A 17,153-nucleotide genomic window follows, 5' to 3' on the forward strand; every position below is an offset into this window, starting at 1 on the left:
GCTACTACATAATGTGGAATTAAGCTTTATGTCCTCATGGACAGTAACATCTTTAATAGAGAAACATACTGGACCTCTTCTTTATCAAAAGAAGTCTTTATCAAAACTAGTGGGTTTGATACTCACAGTTGGAATTGCACATTGTCTTGTCCAGCAGAAGGAAACTCAACATGGGAGGCTTGCAGTGACTATGGAAACTTTTCTGATTCTTAGTATTCTGTCTGTAGGCAGATGATCCCTGGACAGGATCCAGTGACTTTTTACATGGCTTTCCAGGAGCAGTGGCTGTTGCTGGGACTGTTCTGTGCAGTTTTCCACTCCACTTCTCTCCTTGTAAAGCTTTGACCTTTCATCAGGAGTATAAAGGTTTCAGAGAAAGCTGAGAAGACTCAGTAAGTCCATTAAATAGCTTTAGAAAAATGGCAGGTGAAGGTACCTGTATCCTTCAGCCATGGAAAAGGATCCTACAGGGAGTACAGTAAAGGGCTGTAAAATCCCTAATGACCTGCAGAGTCAAGTGCAAGACTTACAGAATAAGTTATAGCAGAAAGTAACAAAAGTTGTTTCAACTGAGTGAGTCCTTAAAGGGATGCTAAGAATAAGGCAGCTGAACATTTAATTTTATCATGTGGTTTCTTACTTCAGACTGCTTCAGTGTCAAAGGAATGGAAGGTGGCAGAAGCAGTACCAATTTTTAAATAACTTCACAAGATACCACTCCGTGATACTGACATGTCCATCACAAAGAATCAAAAGCTGTGATAAGACTGGCATTAGTGGACAGATGGGTGAGGATGATCTAATGAACAGAAGCCAGTATGGCTTTTATAGAGGCATCTGTCTACAAATGTGTGGAGCTCTTGCAAGGCATCTTTGAGTTTGTGAGGATAATCATTTCTAAAAGATATTTGGCAGTAATCATTTCCAAAGTAGCAGTCAGAAAACAAATACAATCCTAAGAATTTCCTGTGCCTTGGTCTGATTGACACCCAACTCTGGAAATTCTGTTAATCAAATGTAGTATTACCACAGGAGTGTGCACCTGATTCTAAGGTTCTGGGTCACAGAAAGGAGGAAAAAGTTGGCTCATCTGAAAGCTGCAAATAGGCATTTTTCTGCAGTTTGGTGGAAGGTAGTGGGAAATGGCAGGCTTTCCTGTCCTTCTGATCATGCTGATAAACAGAACTGGAATATAGTTGCAAATAGGATGTTTGCTCATGCTAAATTTTATTCATAACTTAGTGTTGATTCTACACCATAAGCTGAATGGTTTTGCCATCACATTGTCTCTCCCTGCAGAGGGAAACTGACAGGCTGAATCTTGTCAGTTCTGCATTATTTAGCTAAATAATTTTATTAGAAATGTAGGACCTCACAGCTCTGTTAGCCTACAGCATCCAGTTTCCTTTTGACAGCAGAACATCAGATTTCTCTGCTAATGCATTGGTGCATGGAGAACTATTGACAGTCATTTCATTCTCTCCTAGAGGATACCAGTTCTTAGAAAAGGAACAAGCATGGAACACATCAGCCATGAGCATTTGTACCTGCCATCTTATAAAGAGAATTGTATCATTCTTTTTAGAGTTTTATTTCCTTAGGCAGCCAAGTGTGTCAGGCCACATTGTGCACATTAAACACAACGTAGGGCTCCTGACTAAGCCATATTTCAGCCAGACACTGCAGTGAGTCTGCATCCTAGGGCTGCCTTTCCCTGTTCTGTTTATGTCTTCTGGCAGCCCCTGAACTCTGCATATCAAATGTACTGTTCTGCATAATGTACTGTCTAATCTAGAGGAAGGCTGAATTGAAGTTATGGATTTAGAATTGGAGTAACAAGCTAACTGCAAGATTTTATTGAATCAGTGTCAAAATGTTGCATGCATTTCTTTTGTAGGTTTAAAGAAATGAAGCCAAAACCAACCTGAGAAACAACTGTTGCAATTTCATAAGTTTTCCTTTCATTTTTTAGCACTTTTCATAGGCAAACTGGAGATTATAAGATGCACTTGGTGCTCGTGCACATACTTCAGATTTTTGGTGAGAGCCACTCTCACCTACTTACCAGAAATTGTTCTTGCAAATCTATTCCAGCTAATCATGTCGGTTTTCGAGAACAGCATGAAGGAAAGGGGCATCACTGAAAATGAAGCCTTTGACTGGGAGAAGGCTGGTACAGATATCCTGTTGTCCACTAGCACCTCAACTCCACCACAGCAGAACACCAGGCAAACAGCAGCCATGTTTGGGTGAGTGTTGTAGTTGTACCAGTCAGACAGTGGGCAACAAGCTCAGTTCTTTTTTTAAAGATTTCAAGGCCATTATGATTCTGGGAAGGTGGAACAGCATAGAAGGCACCACTTGATCTGACTTTCTGGATATTAATTTATGTCTGTGGTGGTGGATAGTGAGTTGAGTACAGCTGAGTGCATGCTCTGCTCACACCTCCAACACAGCTCCTCAGCCTGTTCACAATGTCTTTCATGTGCTGCTGCAAAGGTACACAGAGACTGATGCTCAGAGGTACAGATGAGTCCAAATAGAAAAGGCTTGATTAGAACTGGTTTTCACTGGTCTGTCTTGGTGCTTTTGGGGGGCTGACATTAGGGGATAAAAATAATCCCTAGTAATGTTATGGAAGATAAAAACTGTAGGGCCTAGTAGGAAGATGTTATGGAAGATAAAAACTGTAGGGCCTCATTTGCTCGTGCAGAAGGAGAGGTTTCTTCACAGCTCGATATGGTGTGGTGGGCACTTGTGAAGGAGTTTTCAGCCTGTGTATCAAGGGTCCCAAGATGCTTTCACTGATCCATCCTACTGGCTTTGTAATTTTCATTACACGGAATCCTCCTGTTCTGATTCAGGATGTTACATCTGGGACTGCCTGTTTTTCAACTAAGTAATACCCTAAAATCTGCTGAGGAATTCCTGTGGGGTGATGTGATAAGCTGCCTTCTTTATATGCTGATAATTTTACCTTTCTTTTTGTCTCTTTTATAGGGTGGTTAATGTCACTCCAGTACCCGGGGACCTGCTCCGTGAGAACACCGAGGATGTCCTGCAGGGGGAACATTTGAGTGATCAAGAGAATGCTCCTCCCATCCTGTCAGGTCGGCCAGTGGAAGGCCTTGGGCAGGCTCCAAACACGGCTTTCAACGAGGGTGAAGTTTGGGAAGAGACAGATGTGAATCGCAACAAACTCAGGATCAGCATCAGCAAAGTAAAGAACATTTCCTTGTCTCCTGTGACTCTTGGATGTAGGGCAGTGGTTTCACAGACTGCTAGAAGCCACTCAGATCCACTGATGTAGCATGCTATGTAGTAAGCCCAAAAAGCCTTGAAGAATTCTCCTGTGGCAAGGGGAATTACAAGGAATTTTTTCACAGAGTAAAAGCCATTGGGATTAATTTAGATCTTTATGCAAGTAAGATGTTGGGGGCCGGTAATGCTAAAGTGAATCTTTTTTACCATCATATCATTATCTAGGTTTTTGATACTTCAAGCAAGGAAATTCTAGTCCTTGCATAGCAGATAGAAGAAATGTCCCAGGCATGGAAATTAAAAACCAAAATGTTATTGTGTCCCAAGCTCTTGTGTTACTATAGGACATGAAACAACACAATGCACGCACACTGCTGTTCTTAAGGTGAAAAAAGGGAAGTTTCTTTGCTGACTCTATAGATTTTAAAAGTGACAGTGGATTGGAGGGTGAAAGTGCTACTTTTCTAATAACACTGGACAAACCAACAGTCTGTCAAATTTTGCTTCTTCTATAAAAGAATGCAAAACAATAAGTTATTTACAGAAAGTGTGTGAGAAAGTTTGTTACAAGAATGTAAATATCAGAAGGCTTAGAAAATCTTAAAAATCAGGGCGACACTCTTGGGTAAATAAATGTAATCAAAGATGTCTTCATAAGCTATATTTTCTTTTTTGAATCATCACTCATTTTTCTCTTCCTTTTTTTAACTTCCTTTTTTAAGGCTAGGAAAATCTATAGGGAGCATCTAACTATGGTTTCCCCCCTATCAAGAGTGAGAGAAACCATTACTTAATATTCTTATATTTCTGCATTCCAAGATCATATTAAGCTTTTTTAGCTCACATAAAATGTATACTTCAATTAATTTTCCTCATAATCTCTAAGGTGTTTCTCAGTCCTTTCTTGTAAATGTTATCTCATTTCTTGAAGGTATCCCCAGTGAAGGTTGATTCCATGTTAAATGTCAAGTACAAGAACCTGACAGTTAGTTTATTAATAAGGTTAATTTACATACTGCAAGTAAATTCGTATTAGTGGCAGGTCATCAGATACATACAGATTCTGTTAGCAGAGAAACATTCATCAGACTTAAAATGTTGTCAGGGCTTATCAGATTCACATCACAAACCTGTTTTTAATGGACATTTGTAGACTGGCATGTTAAGTGTGTTAGTCTTCTGAGGCTGACCAGAATTCACTTCAGTCTCTACTAGTACAAAGTTAGTCCTTATTTCAGCAATATAGGTATCTCCACTATCCTTAATCTTCTTAGAAATGCATGGACAAGAAATAATCTAATTTACTTAAAATTCTCCAGTGCAAATAATTCAGATCAATGTGTTATCTGTATGAAACATTAGCAGAGAATTCCCCAACACTGAGAAATTATGAATGAAGTTAAAATTACTTCTTCATCTCTCACTGGTAACTCTGCATTCCCAGAAGTTTTCATTTGAAGGTATATGAAATAAGAAAAGCCTGATGGAGAGGGATAGTTCTGTTCACACAACATATATTTAAAAAAAAAAAAAGAGAGAATATTACAGAAAAATCCTAGCAACTTTTGTGTGTTATTTTTTGCATTTCTACCACCAGGTGCTTTGATGCTCTTCAGTCAGACTTTTCACAGGGGAGTCCTTTCTGCATGCTAGTTGTGTGTTCTCTCTTAGGTACCTCATTCACAAGTCCTGTCATAACAGCAGCTAAAGGCAAGAGAGGTTTCTAGAAGCTCCACAGCACAGCCAGGTGACTCTCGTGCCAGGCACTGTGCTATTTGTTGTCAAGCTGCTGCCAAAGGAGCTTTGGGAGTTTCTCAGCATGGCAGGGAGCACTTCAGCTCTGACAGGTTCTGTAGCTACACAGCAGCCTGTGCAGCAAAGCCCAGGGCAGCAAGCTCTCCAGGGCTGAAGTCCTTTCTTTGAGGGTTTTTATCTTTAGTTTGACTCTTGCCTGTCCTTTTGCTTTGCTAGACTTACTGTCTTCAGTCTGACTGTTCTCTGAGAGAGGATTGGGTTAGATTTAAGTAACAGTCACTACATGGAGAAAAGAAGGATGCTTCCAATTTGATACCTAAGGACACAGCTCTACCTCTGCTTGTAATCTGAGGCATCAGAACCACAAGGGCACTGGTGTGTTTAAACACCCTTCTGCTATTCACAGCATCACATCCTTCATCTTCCAGTCTTGTAGCACTAGAATTAACTGGCTCTCCCTGTCTTGCTCTTTGTATTTAGGAGATGAGTGGAGCTTGCCATGTTTTTTCTCCCTAATAACTGTCTAAGATGATCCTTACTTCTCTGTGCAGACAATTCAGATCTCCTTCTGTCCCACTTCTCCCATTTTTGTGTTAAGGACAGAACTACTCTCACTGTTCTCCCACACCATCCCCCAATTCTCTGCTCTTGAGTCTTACCAAGTTGATGCTACCCAACAGTCACATCAGCACTTTGCTCCCTTCACAAACACATTTGACCTTTGTTTGTTGCTAACCTTCTCCTGGCCATGACTGGATTACAGATTAAATCATTATCATCTATTCTGCTTTTCCTCTAATGCTTGAAAGTTCTCCTCCACTCTCCTTAGCTGCAAAAGCTCTTTAGTTATGCATTCCAACTCCAGCTTGGGTGGTTTAGGTCTGCTAATTTATGGGCACTGACTGACTTATGGGCACTGCCACGTACACATTGCATGCACAAGGCAGGTGTCTGGATCAGAAGTGTTTCACTGAGATGCTGCTTGTGTTCAGACCCTCTGGCATTAATGGGGGACAAGGGGAAGTAGGGCAGGGAAGGGTAAGCATTCTCCATACAGACCCCCACACACAGGCAGTGTGTAGCAGCTGATGCTTGCTGCATGACTGGTAACACAGCAGTGTTGAATGCAAATCCTGTGCTGCTGCTGTGCTTTTGCCCCTCTCTTCCAAGGAAAATCAGTACTGTGGAAGGCAGAGGGCAGCTGTTGGTCACCTACTTTTGCTCCTTTGTTTGCTGCTAAATTTAAAAAATCAAATTTAATAAGGCAATATGAAAGAGGAAATATGGAATGATATAATGTCCATGAGTGTGTTCAGCTCCCTGCATGACCTTGGCTCTCTGGAAAGCTCTTACAGGTGTTGTGGTTGAATGGATATTGTGGAAGACTTTGTTTAAAGGACCAAAATTAAAACAAACAAACAAACAGAAATACACACAAAAACCCAAACCACCCTGCTAATTAGGAGATGCCTTAGTCAGACCAGATGTAAAAGTGTGTACATTGCAATGTAATGCATGGCCCCTGATAAAATGAATGTTGACAAACAAGGCTCTTAGGCATCTTGGAGAAGCAGTTAGGGTTTGTGTATGCAGTAGGTTGATCCATGAGAACTCCTTTGGATCAGCACTCGGTAATTGAAATGCACAGACCACCTTGTAAAGATGTTTAAATATTTGAATAGATTTTAAATCCATACCTTATTTTAATGCCAGCTGATTGTCAGGGCAGAGGGACCCTGCCTCCCTTCAGACACTGCTTGTGTAGATTGTGAACTTGCAGCTAAAAGTGTATCCTGGGGGAAAGTCCAGAGCAACAGTGAAGGATGGAAATCAATGTCTTTGGCCAGATCTTGAAGTTCTTTGTGTTTACCCCCTCCAGACTCAGTGCATGGTGGAAGAGGAGCAGAGAAACGGGGTGTGCCCCAGTTCCCCTGTCCGAGTGCCTCCGGAGTCCCCGACCGCACAAGTGCGCTCCCTCCGCTACCGCCGCGTCAACAGCCCCGAGTCAGAGCGGCTCTCCACAGCTGATGGAAAAGCAGATCCACATGAAAGAAGGTTTGTTCACCCTCTGTAGCCTCCTACTGCTTTCAGCAGAGTCTTGAGGATTCACTCTTGAGACCAACCTAATCATTAGACCAGCAGCCAATGCTTGCAATTTTATCTACATTGCCTTTCGGTTCACCTCCTTCTCTACTTCCCCTTTCTTTGTCAAAAATGTTGATGTTTCACACATGGAAGGCTTTCCCCAGAAGAGTCTGTAAGGCTTCTGGATGATCCTTGTTGAAAATACACTGCAGTTATCCTAAAATCTGGGCAGCAGATGCTCTGGCTTTGTGCAAAGCAAGCAGCAGATACAGGCCAAATGAGAAACATTGATTAGAACGTGGTTTGAGGATTTTTTTTACAAGCCAGTTGAACTTAACAAAGGGGAAAGGTGTTGTTGGGTGGAAATGGTTTTCATCCTGCCTACAGGGGAGAAAGATGCTGAATTGGCTGTCATACTGAAGCACTTCTTCACACCATTGTAGGTTCTAAAGAAATATTGTTGTTTAAGCGTGTCTTTCTGAAGTGTACCAAGAACTGAGTGAGAAGGGCCTATACAGACTTTCTCTTATGGTCGCTGTCGTTGCCTGTAGCCATGATATTTTCTAAAAAATCCTTTCCTTAGGATTTTTTCTCCTGAGAAGCCGAGAGGCCTCAGGAACAAAATGTAAACAATAATTATCTGTTGCTTTGGAATGCAACAGGTGCATCTGTGATTGGTCTCATGTGGTTGTTTTTAATTAATGGCCAATCACAGTCAGCTGGCTCGGGCTCTGTCCGAGACACAAGCTTTTGTTATTCATTCCATTCTTTTTCTATTCTTAACTAGCCTTCTCATGAAATCTTTCTTCTATTATTTTAGTATAGTTTTAATAAAATATATATCATAAAATAATAAATCAAGCCTTCTGAAACATGGAGTCAACATTCTCGTCTCTTCCCTCATCCTGGGACCCCTGCGAACACCGTCACAGTTGCCCACAAACCCGATGTGTTTTGAATGGCTTCTTGTTGTGTCCCCAGGTCTCGAATGGACATCCCTGGCTCTCCATCCCGGCTCGTGTGCTCCTCGCAGCCAGCCCAGATGCTGTCCATCGACACGGGCCAGGCCGACCGGCAGGCCAGCGGCAGGATGGACGTGTCGGCCTCCGTGGAACACGAAGCCCTCAGCAACGCCTTCCGCTCCGTGCCGCTGGCGGAGGAGGAGGACTTTGACAGCAAGGAGTGGGTTATCATTGATAAGGAGACAGAGCTGAAGGACTTCCACCCTGGTGCTGAGCCAAGCACCTCTGGAACCACGGATGAGGAGCCCGAGGAACTGAGGCCTATTGAAGATGGGGAAGAGAGAAGGCGCCTGGGGGCAGATGCTGCCGTGAGGCCGAAGACTCATGATGGGCGAAGCCGGGGTATGCTGCCTGTGACTGAGGAGGACAGTTCCCATAGACATGAAGGACCTTCTCAAACAGTGTCTGACAGTAGACACGAACAGCAGACAGGAAGTCCAGCCCACTCCCCCTTACATTCAGCACCAGCCCTCCGACAAAGGAGACGAGAATCTGAACCTACTGGTCCTCAGAGACAGGTAAGATCCCTGGGTCTGTACCTTGTTGCCTATCATAGCATCATCTTAGGAAACCTCAACTGTGCTGGAGAAGTCTTTGATTCCAAGCATGGATGCTCCTGTAAAACTCTTCTGACAGTGCTGGCAAATGTTGTGAACACCTTAGAAGTCCTCCCAAAAGCCAGTGATGTCCTTCTGAGGACACACTGTTATGAAGATCTTCCAGCCATTTCGGTTCAGGGACAAGAGGAGAGCGCAGTTGTGATTTAGGTATCTCTAGTCACTCCTTTTATGCTCTCCCACAGAGTTTTGTTAGTAACTGCTTAGCTGTATGGAGGTGTTGCTAGCAAATCTTCTCCACATAGTTTCTCAGCAACAATAGGAGTGTATTGCAAGAGAATGACCTCTAATCTAATCACACATCAGCACTGCACAGACCCATAGCAATGCAAATCATAAAATAACTCCCTAAAATTAATCTTTCTTCTAAATACTTAACAAAAAGCTCAGAGTAGCCAGCACATACATCTCATCAACCTTATTTCAGTGAGAGACATTGCTGTTACCATGTATTTACTCACAGAAATGTTCTTTACCTATTGTGTTTTTTCCATATAGTTGTAGAGGGCTTTTTTCCTTTCAGTTTTGTTTTTTTCCCTGTGGTCTTCTGATGCTATAAAGTAGTTCAGTTTTTAGTAGGAGGTGATTTATTAGATTAGCTGAAAAAATATGATACACTAGGCACAGAGTTCCTGTCATAGCTAATCTTCTTGTTTAAGAAGAAGGCTGTCCCAGAGTGTTCAGTGCAAGAGGCAATCAAATTGTTCCCCTAAGAGTTTTTTTGCTTTTTGTATTTATATGTTGATGAAGATCTCTCATGCACATGGGATCCATAAGCAAAGCAAAGAGCAGGCAAGTTTTGAGTCATCTACATAGGGATACCCTCCTATGACAGTGCAGTCTGCCTGTTCCTGTCTGGAAGATGATAATTTCGTTTCTGCTTCCCTCTTGAGCTTATTCTCCAAGGAAGTGTTCACTGGACTGGAGCATGTTAAAAGAACATCCTTCTGTTCAGGTCTTGCCCAGAATCTTCTCTTCTCTGGATCCCCAAGAGATACAAGAAGAAAACCATGAATGAGACAAGAATTTATGTAAAAGAAATCAAAGCAAATCTTCGCAAATCACCAGGCAAGGTGTCCCCTGTTAAGGTGTATGAGCATTTACAGGAAGGATAGAAATGCTGACAGTAGGCACGAGGGCTGTCCTGCTGAGCATGGAACAGAAGCAGCACATGCTTCTCTTAGACACTGCATTCCAGTTGCAGGGTTCCTAAGTTGAGGTGTTTGCTGTAGAAAGCCAATATGTTGAATGCCCCAGATATCTAGAAATTACACAAGGCAAGCTTGGCAGAGTTGGAAGGGTCTGTGTCTGAATTTGCTGTGGTCTGTACACTTTGGGGGTTGGTCAGTGCAAGATCTGCAAGATGCAATGAACATGGTAAGAGCCAGCTGATAAGAACCAGCTGTAAACAACAGCAGGGACACTTCACTGACATATTTAGTGTGGCTAAAGGAGCCTGGAGAGGCCTTCTTGGCCATAGCACATGCACCCCTATGTGAAATGACTGGGGGAGTTGGATATGATGCAGCACAAAGACTTCTTATCACTGCACAGGGATATTTAAAGAGCAGGCAAAAAAGGTAAAATAATGGGATTGGGAGTGATTACTGCTAATATATTAGGCAGCCTTTGTTCTCCAGAAAACTGCATTTTTTTTGTTCCTGTGTTCTGAAATACCCTCTATTAACTCTGTGGTCTAGCTTTGTACACACAGACCAACGCTGGACTTCTTTAGCTGACTGGGATTTAGTGGTTCTTCCTTTGATGTCTGAATCCTTCAGTTGCCACTGCAACTGTGCAGTGATACTCATATTTTTCCACTTGCTGTCACAAAACCAGCTATTAACTCTCAAAGGGACTTGGTGCCTAAAGGGAAGCAGAAACCTCTTTTCCTTAGGTACAGCAAATATGAAGGGATGGATGGTGGGACACTAATAAGAAGTTGACCAAGGACTTAACTAATGAAAATACTGAAGGCCTCATTAGCAATGACAGATGTTTCCTGTAGCTCATGCTCGTGCTTCTCTGGGTTTGATTAAAACTGTGATTGTGTGTGTGTGTGTGTGTGTGTGTGTGTGTATAAAGGTAGGTGAGTAATGTAAATGTAGGTGAGTTACATCTTCCTTATCTTTAAATATGAACTGAGCCTGTGAGATAGGTAAAAATGTCACTAAATGCTGAAATACCATGACTGAAGTCATAGGCTTTGTTGTACCCATCTGTGACCTCATTCTGGTGTCCCAAAAGCTGGTGATCATCCCTTGGTGTCAGTAGCATACTCACTGAAAGCAAATGGGGAATTCCTGCTCTAAGGGCTTCCTTCTGTTTCTCCATTCTCTGGCTCCAGCCTATGAGCCATCACTTGTAACTGGCAGAAAGACATTGACTTCTGGATTGTCATAGAATCACAGCATGCCTGAGGTTGGAAGGGACCTCTAGAGATCATCTAGTTCTACCCTCTGCTCCAGGATGGATCATCTAGAGCAGGTTGCTAAGAACAGTGCCCAGTCAAAGTATCTCTGAAGATGGAGACTCCACAACCTCTTTGGGCAGCCTGTTCCAGTGTACAATCACTGTTACGGTAAAAAACTTACAAAAAAATGTTTAAATGGAATTTCCTGTATTTCAATTTCTGTTCCTTTCTTCTTTTACTTTCACTGGACATCACTAAGAAGAGTCTGGATCCACCTTCCCATCAGGTATTTATAAATGTTGTTAAGGATCCCTCTGAGCCTTCTCTTCTCCAGTCTAAACAGTCCCAGCTCTCTCAGCCTCTCCTCAAATGAAAGGTCTTCCAGTCCCTTCATCATTTTTGTGACCCTTCTCTGGACCACCTCCAGCATGTCCACGTGTCTCTTGTACTGGGCAGCTCAGAACTGGAGCACAGCACTGCAGGTGTGACTCACGGTGCTGAGGGCAAGGAGCATTTCCCTCAGCCTGCTGGCTGCACTCCTGACACATCCTGAGGGGCTCTTGGCCCTTTTTGCCACAAAGGCACCTTACTGGCTTATGTTCAGCTTAGAGTCCACCAGGACCTCCAGGTACTTTTCTGTCAAACTGCTTCCAAAACAGGTGGCCCACAGTGTGTTCTGTTCCTCCCCACTTCCCTTTGCTGAACTTAGTGAAATTCCTTTTTCCCATTTCACCAGCCTATCCAGGCACCTCTGAATGTGAGCGAAACCTTCTGGTGTGTCAGCTGCACCTCCCAGTATTATGTGATCTGTGAATCTGCAGAAGGTACACTCTGTCCCATCATCCACGTCACTGATTAAGTTGTTAAGTAGTAGTGGCTGCATTATCAGCACCTGGCTGCACCATTAATGACTGGACATTTTTTCTCCAAACATGGTATTTTATGACCAGGAACCCACAGATTTCAGTCTAATTCACTATCTACTTATCAAGCCTGTATTTCATTGTTTTGTCTATGAAGATTTAATGGAGACAGTGTCAGAAACCTTACTAAAGTCAAGACCAGCAACCTCTCACCCTCTCAGCACAAGAAAGCTCTTGGGTTCGTTCATCAGACATGACTTCCCCTTCATATATCCATGTTGACTGCACCTTCTTTATATGTCTGGAAATGCCTTCTTCCAGGAGGATTTGCTCCATGTCCTTTCAAGCCTGACCAGCCTTTAATTCCCTGAGTTATCCTCATTTGGAACTCAGATGTTTCTTCAAATATGTCAGTCTTTGGGAAGACAGATACTGTAGCTCAAATGTGAGAGATGGTGCTGTCCTCGTTAAAACTCTGTGGGTGTAGGAGGGAGCACAGAATGATCAGATGCTGCTGTGAGGAAAGTCAAGTACAGAGGAAGCTCTGAATAGCCTGGGGGAGTTTTTGACCCAAATATTCTCACACATTAGGAATCTCCCAGTTTCAGATGACAAGAAAATGGCTGCAGTGGAGCACAGATCTCATGGGAAGACCTGGTATAAAGGGAGAACAGAAGCTGTGTCATGTTCAAGCCCTTCTCTCTGTGCACCACTCAATACATCTGTTTAACAGAGCTCTAAGGGTTTACTTTAATGTATGCATTTCAGGGATGACCTAATAAGACTCAGGGGTTTTTTTTAGGCACTAGTGTGCAGATAAAGCTTTAGAAATAGATAAAGAATGACTGGAAGAAAAGATTGAAGCTGCACTTCTGTTTACCTATTAATCCTGGCATAGGGTTGCTGTTACTGCTGGAAATAATTTACACCCGTACCTCGCAATAGAATTTAAAAATCTGTCAAGTTCTTAAGTATGCTGAATAAATTCACTGATATTTGACAGGGATGGCAACTTACTGCTGCCTTCTGCAGTGAAAAGACAAATGTTCATACATGTATGAATTTTAGAAACTATTTCTGATTATGCTCAGGTCTCTGCTCATAGGTATATCTTGACTCAGTCTCCCCTGTTGCTAGTGCAATTGGCATTTTACAAAATGTTTGGGGATTCACCTGCCTAAAACATGCCTGTCCAAATGATGTCACATCTAAAAAACCCACTAGAGAAGTGAAAAATTAAAGTGGGAGATGATATTTACTCTGCTTTACCTATCCTTGAATATATTCTGCAGGGTTCAGAGAGCATTTTGCTTTCGCTGATTCTTACAGGCCTAGAGTTCATCTGTTAGAGAAGGTCCCAGTGTGAAGAGGCACTACTATATTTTTCCTTACCAACTCAGCTGTGTAGTTAAAATCACTCTTTAAAATCATCTTGATGCTATCTTTGACATCTTTTCTCACAGAGCCAGGAGAGTGCCATAAGAGGACTTGCTTAAAATTGTCCATGTCTCGAGCCTGCAAGGGCAGCATGGGAAGAGGTGCTGTGTGTCTTGGTTTCCTTTGCCTTCTGCAGCATCCTCTGTGGGCTGCTCTGAGGCAACCTGAGGGACCATTTCTCAGTGGTGAGAAATGGGCATTGGCAGAGGGGAAGACTCATTGCTCCTCACCCAGTGTAATTCCCACTGGTCTGTGTTTGATGCCTGTTGAGAAGAGAAACTTGTCAGCTGATGGGGAAGGATGAGTGTAGAGTTGGCCTCTTACACTCTTTGGATTCAGGGTCCCTGTCCATCCATATGTTAGAAATAAAGGATCAGCAAAAGGGTGGTAGTGGAAGTAATATTCACATATGTTCTTTAAATATAAATATATATATCTATCAGGTAATAGCAATCAAAACCTTAATCTCAGTGGACATTCCTAATTACATTTTATATCTGTAACATATATTGAGTTCTGTCAACATCACATTCTCCTGGGACTTCACATACAAAGTGTCCTACTGACCCTGTCCAAACAGAGCAGGATAGGCCTGATGGAAGGTGGTACAGCCTGATTGCTGCAAAGGGGTAAAGGGGGCAGCACCTTCAGGATTGATTGAGTAATTTAAGCATTAGAGCATCAGTGAGAAAAGGTGGCATGTCTGTAAGCTCAGCTTCATCCTGGAGGCAGCAATACCAAAATGCACTTGCTGATGGGGTGTTGTAATTGCTTCTTCATGGCCTGGGCAAGTTCCTTGCTCCTGTGCTGTAGAGGAGGTCTCTCTGGGTAGCTGGAGTGATCCTTTGAGATCTGAGAAGTCTTTACCATATTGAGATGATATACACCTTGGAAGTCATACAATATGCTGAACCCAAACATGGAACAAAAATTAGGAATAAAAATTCCAGTAATGCTTAGTTGTGCAACTTGCAAATAGCCCACCCAGGGCTGAATTTCTACACTGTCTATGCAAAGAGAAGATGGTTGTCTTTTTGAGAAATTAGAGCTGCTGTCTAGATTTTATTTGTCTCTCTCAAGTACTCTGTATGACAGCATTACATTATTATTATCTGAGACTCTGATCTGTGCAGTGACATGCAGTACATTTAGGACTGTGAATAATTGCTTTTCACATTCAATGCCAACCACGAACTGAGTAGCTCTGAGGCTCTTCTGAAGATAAGATATCTGCCTCAAAGCACTGCAGAGATATTGAAGGTGACAGGAAAGAGATGACACTGGATGACATTGAGCTCTTTTTCTAGTGCAAGGGCAACATCTCCAGTAAGGTAAGGAGAGCAGTTTAAAGAAAATCCAATACTGCCTTTCTGCATTTCACCTGCAGAGACTTCCTGAAAAGAAATGCAGCATAAGGAAGGGAATGCATTTCCATTTTCCCTTCCTTCCCTTGAAGGGAAAAAAGTGATTCCAGGAAAAAAGGTCTGGTTCTGGAGATTGAGACTGCTGACCCTTGTGAAAGTGCTAGTTTCATAAAAGAGGTAGAAAGGGAAGGAAGGGCTTAGCACTTCCAGGGTGAAAGATCTGAAGTCATTCCCTTAATGCCTCTCTCTTCCATTCAGAGCATAAAGGGAAGGTAGGGACTGCAATCTCATCCTGGCACAAACTGTCCTCAGTGGGTGTACTTCCTCCCTCTCCTGGCTATCCCAGGATCACAGAAGCAGAAAAGGAACCTAAGAGTGCATCTTCTCCTCATGTCCTCCTATGGTTCAGTGTTTTGAATTTCTCACTGAAAGGAGAATTATACTCTGCCTGCCTGTCCAGCTGCTGTCTATCCACTGCTTACCAAAACTGGAAGCATTAACACTCCCCCTGCAGGTACTCAATATAAAAATGTATCAGGAGGCCAGCAATGTAAGTGTGAGAAAAGAAAAGTCTACTAACAGCCCCCAAACTTGCTTTTTCAAATCCCTGGACTGAGTTTTAATAAGAGTCATTGAAAGAGCCCCTGAGAATCCCTCACTTTCAAATACACATAATCATTTTAGCACTGTTTCGCCTTCTATCATCCATGTGGTTTCCAAATGTGTTCAGAGTTTGATTCTTGCCTATATGCAAGATGTATGAATAGCTTAGTGACATGCCAAGATGAGCACTGCCAGTGGAACAGAGAGGTGAGGCATGTGGCCTGAAGAGCCAGAGGAGGGGACAGAGTAGCAGAGCCTGGCACTGCTGGAGTCACTCTGGTCTCTCTGTGGCTGGGGAGAGCGTGGCAGGCCTCCATGGTGCCCATAGCATCCCTGGGAACTGATAGCCATAGAGAGCAGTAAGTAAGGCCCTGTGTAGAGCAAAAGCATTTTTCATCCGCCAGCGAAGATGTCCGCAGCATGCGCATCACAAACCAGGGGCGAGTCAACTCTTTGCCTGACACCTTTTCCTCCACTCTTCTTGGTCTTTTTCAGTTGGAGGAGGACAGGCCTTCTCAGCACTCCCTCCCGAGGTACAGCCCCCTGAGAAGACTGGCGTCCTCCGTTTTCTCCTCCTCAACCCTGGAGACAGAACACTACCCTCACGTTGGTGGCACTTTCATACAGCGCAGCCGTTCGGCGGAGAGCAGCCCCGTGCGCATGCCCCACCGCAGGCACATGCCCCTCACGGCAGGAAACCACAGACTCATGCCTTCCGTCCTCCGCATTTCCAGGTCCCAGCTCCAGCAGGTGTGGGCCCGCTTCACACACAAAACATAGCCTGTTCAGGGAAGCAGCAGCCTCCATAATGCAATAATAGATCCCACCCACCCACAATGTGTCACCACTTTAATGCAATATTGAATCCCAGACAACACTGGCCTAAGGTACTGTAACTTCCAAAGCCCCTCCCGCGAGCAGACCCCGCAGAGACTGGAAACATCTGCCTTTCTAAACCTGCCAGCAGCCCGAGCGAGGGGCGGCGGCGAGGCCGAAGATGAGAACGCAGATGGTGAAGGTGGTGCTGTGTGAAAGAGGCCAGGGCTCCTCTGGAAAACCCGCTGGGGCCTCGGGGTAGGAAGTGCAGGGCTGCCTCACTGAACAGGAGCAATCGAGCGACAAAACGTTGTCAAGTTCTGACTGGGATGGAGAGACTGTGGAGGTATCAGCAAGCGTTACCTTCCTCAGCAAATGGGCTCAAGCATCTCTGCTGGTGTCTTACACTGGGCTGAATCTGTAGGCAGTTTTACTCCATCTAGATGTAGGCAGACTCCCACTCAAAGCTCACCTGAGGCAGGACCTCAGGTTTGTCCCTCTTGTGGAGTTACAATCATGTATCTCTTTGTTGCTTTGGCTTTGGAAATCCCCTTGCTTTTGTTGCAGTTTGGTTTCCATACAGTGACCACACATTTCTGTCTCTCTGGCTGTGCCTCTGTTACATGACAGTGGGACTGTTTGTCTGCTCTCCACTCCTAAGCTGCTCCAAATTTTCCTACCTGCCCCCAGAGGCACTGACTGTCAAGTTGGATAGCAAAAATTTTCTTACTGATCCAGCTGTAAATTATGCTGGTTTTAAATTCCAGAAATTTTAGGCAACTGCAGCTTTTCAATGGCAGAGCAGTCCTGCTTCTTGGCCTTGCTTGGAAATGCCTGTGATAACAGATCTCATTTGAGAAATAAAGTGGCCTCAGCTCCTGGTATACAGAGCCCATGAAGCCCTTTGCTAAAACTGT

The 17,153-nt window shown here is 43.6% G+C and overlaps 1 protein-coding gene across 1 annotated transcript in view; it reads left to right on the forward strand.

The window, feature by feature from the left end:
• Positions 1 to 17,153, forward strand: part of TTBK1 (tau tubulin kinase 1) — a 103,357-nt gene that overhangs the window by 58,768 nt on the left and 27,436 nt on the right. Inside the window, 4 exon segments of the mRNA XM_036381358.1 lie at positions 2,095 to 2,249; positions 3,001 to 3,220; positions 6,896 to 7,071; positions 8,083 to 8,641. Of these exon segments, the coding sequence (XP_036237251.1) occupies positions 2,095 to 2,249; positions 3,001 to 3,220; positions 6,896 to 7,071; positions 8,083 to 8,641 (1,110 nt within the window).

This window comes from Molothrus ater, chromosome 3 (assembly GCF_012460135.2).
Source record: "Molothrus ater isolate BHLD 08-10-18 breed brown headed cowbird chromosome 3, BPBGC_Mater_1.1, whole genome shotgun sequence".
Classification (NCBI taxonomy): Eukaryota; Metazoa; Chordata; class Aves; order Passeriformes; family Icteridae; genus Molothrus; species Molothrus ater.